Source organism: Myotis davidii, unplaced genomic scaffold (genome assembly GCF_000327345.1).
Source record: "Myotis davidii unplaced genomic scaffold, ASM32734v1 scaffold1497, whole genome shotgun sequence".
Lineage (NCBI taxonomy): Eukaryota > Metazoa > Chordata > Mammalia > Chiroptera > Vespertilionidae > Myotis > Myotis davidii.
In genome coordinates, this window is record NW_006290147.1 from 1,075,686 (window position 1) to 1,076,583 (window position 898).

The following is an 898-nucleotide window of genomic DNA, read 5'->3' on the forward strand; positions in this document are numbered from 1 at the left end:
GACGGGGTGGGGTCCGGGGTGTGGGGGGGGCGTGGTGGAGGCGCCCTTTCCCGGGGTCCTGCGCCCCCGCCGGGTGCCCTCACTCCTCCCCAGAGGCCATTCCCTCCCGACCCCGCACTCACCCGCCCAGGTCTGGGTCAGGGCCAGGGCCCCCCAGAGCAGCAGGAGGAGGGTTGGGGGCCCCGTGAGCGGCATCCTCCTGGTCTGGGGAGTCTGAGTCCTCGTGAGTCCGCAGAGACTTCTAACAGGGAGGGAGGTGACGCTGATTGGCTTCTCCAGCACCTGACACCCAATGGGAGTGAGAACTGGGGTCAAGTCATGAGAATCTAGGGCGGAGGGGGCGTTACTCTGGTTGTGAGATGAAGTGAAACTTCAGGGAGGTGGATCCTCCCCAACACTGAGTTTCCCGCTTCAGTCTCCACCCTCAGACTGGGACCCTGAGACCAGGCCTGGGACCTGGGACCTTGCCCTGACCCCTCCCCCTGCATGGAGAGCTCTGTCACACCGTCTCCCTCAGTCCTGCCCAGGGGCTGTGTGAGAACCAGGGAGACTCCCCAGGCTGGGACCAGCCCTTTCCTCCCCTTCTCCTCCTGGAAGCCCTCTCCCTGGAATGCTCTCTGCCTCCCACCCTCACCTCTGCCCTGGACTCTTCTAGAGGAAAACTCACCCTGGGACCTTGATGCCAGAGAGCGAGCTCCCTGTGAGAGGAGCCAGAGGACAGGGTCTCCTCTGTAATCCTGGAGGGTTTGGGCCTGAAAAGACCAGTGAAGGGCAGGGGGGCCCACAGTCTTGGGAAGCCTGGACATCAGGAAGCTAATCTGTAAAATGAGTGATTTCAGAGGCTTCATATGCCAAGTGTCTAAACAGCCCTGCAGCCAGAGCTACAAAGCTCCTCAAC

The 898-nt window shown here is 62.2% G+C and overlaps 1 protein-coding gene across 1 annotated transcript in view; it reads right to left on the minus strand.

Moving 5' to 3' along the window:
- LOC102763687 (patr class I histocompatibility antigen, A-126 alpha chain) overlaps nucleotides 1-227 on the minus strand; it is a 43,242-nt gene extending 43,015 nt beyond the window's left edge. The window contains exon 1 of the mRNA XM_006763198.2: nucleotides 90-227. Within this exon, the coding sequence (XP_006763261.1) occupies nucleotides 90-195 (106 nt within the window). The 5' untranslated portion in view covers nucleotides 196-227. The remainder of the gene's footprint in view (nucleotides 1-89) is intronic.
- Between the last annotated feature and the right edge of the window lie 671 nt (nucleotides 228-898).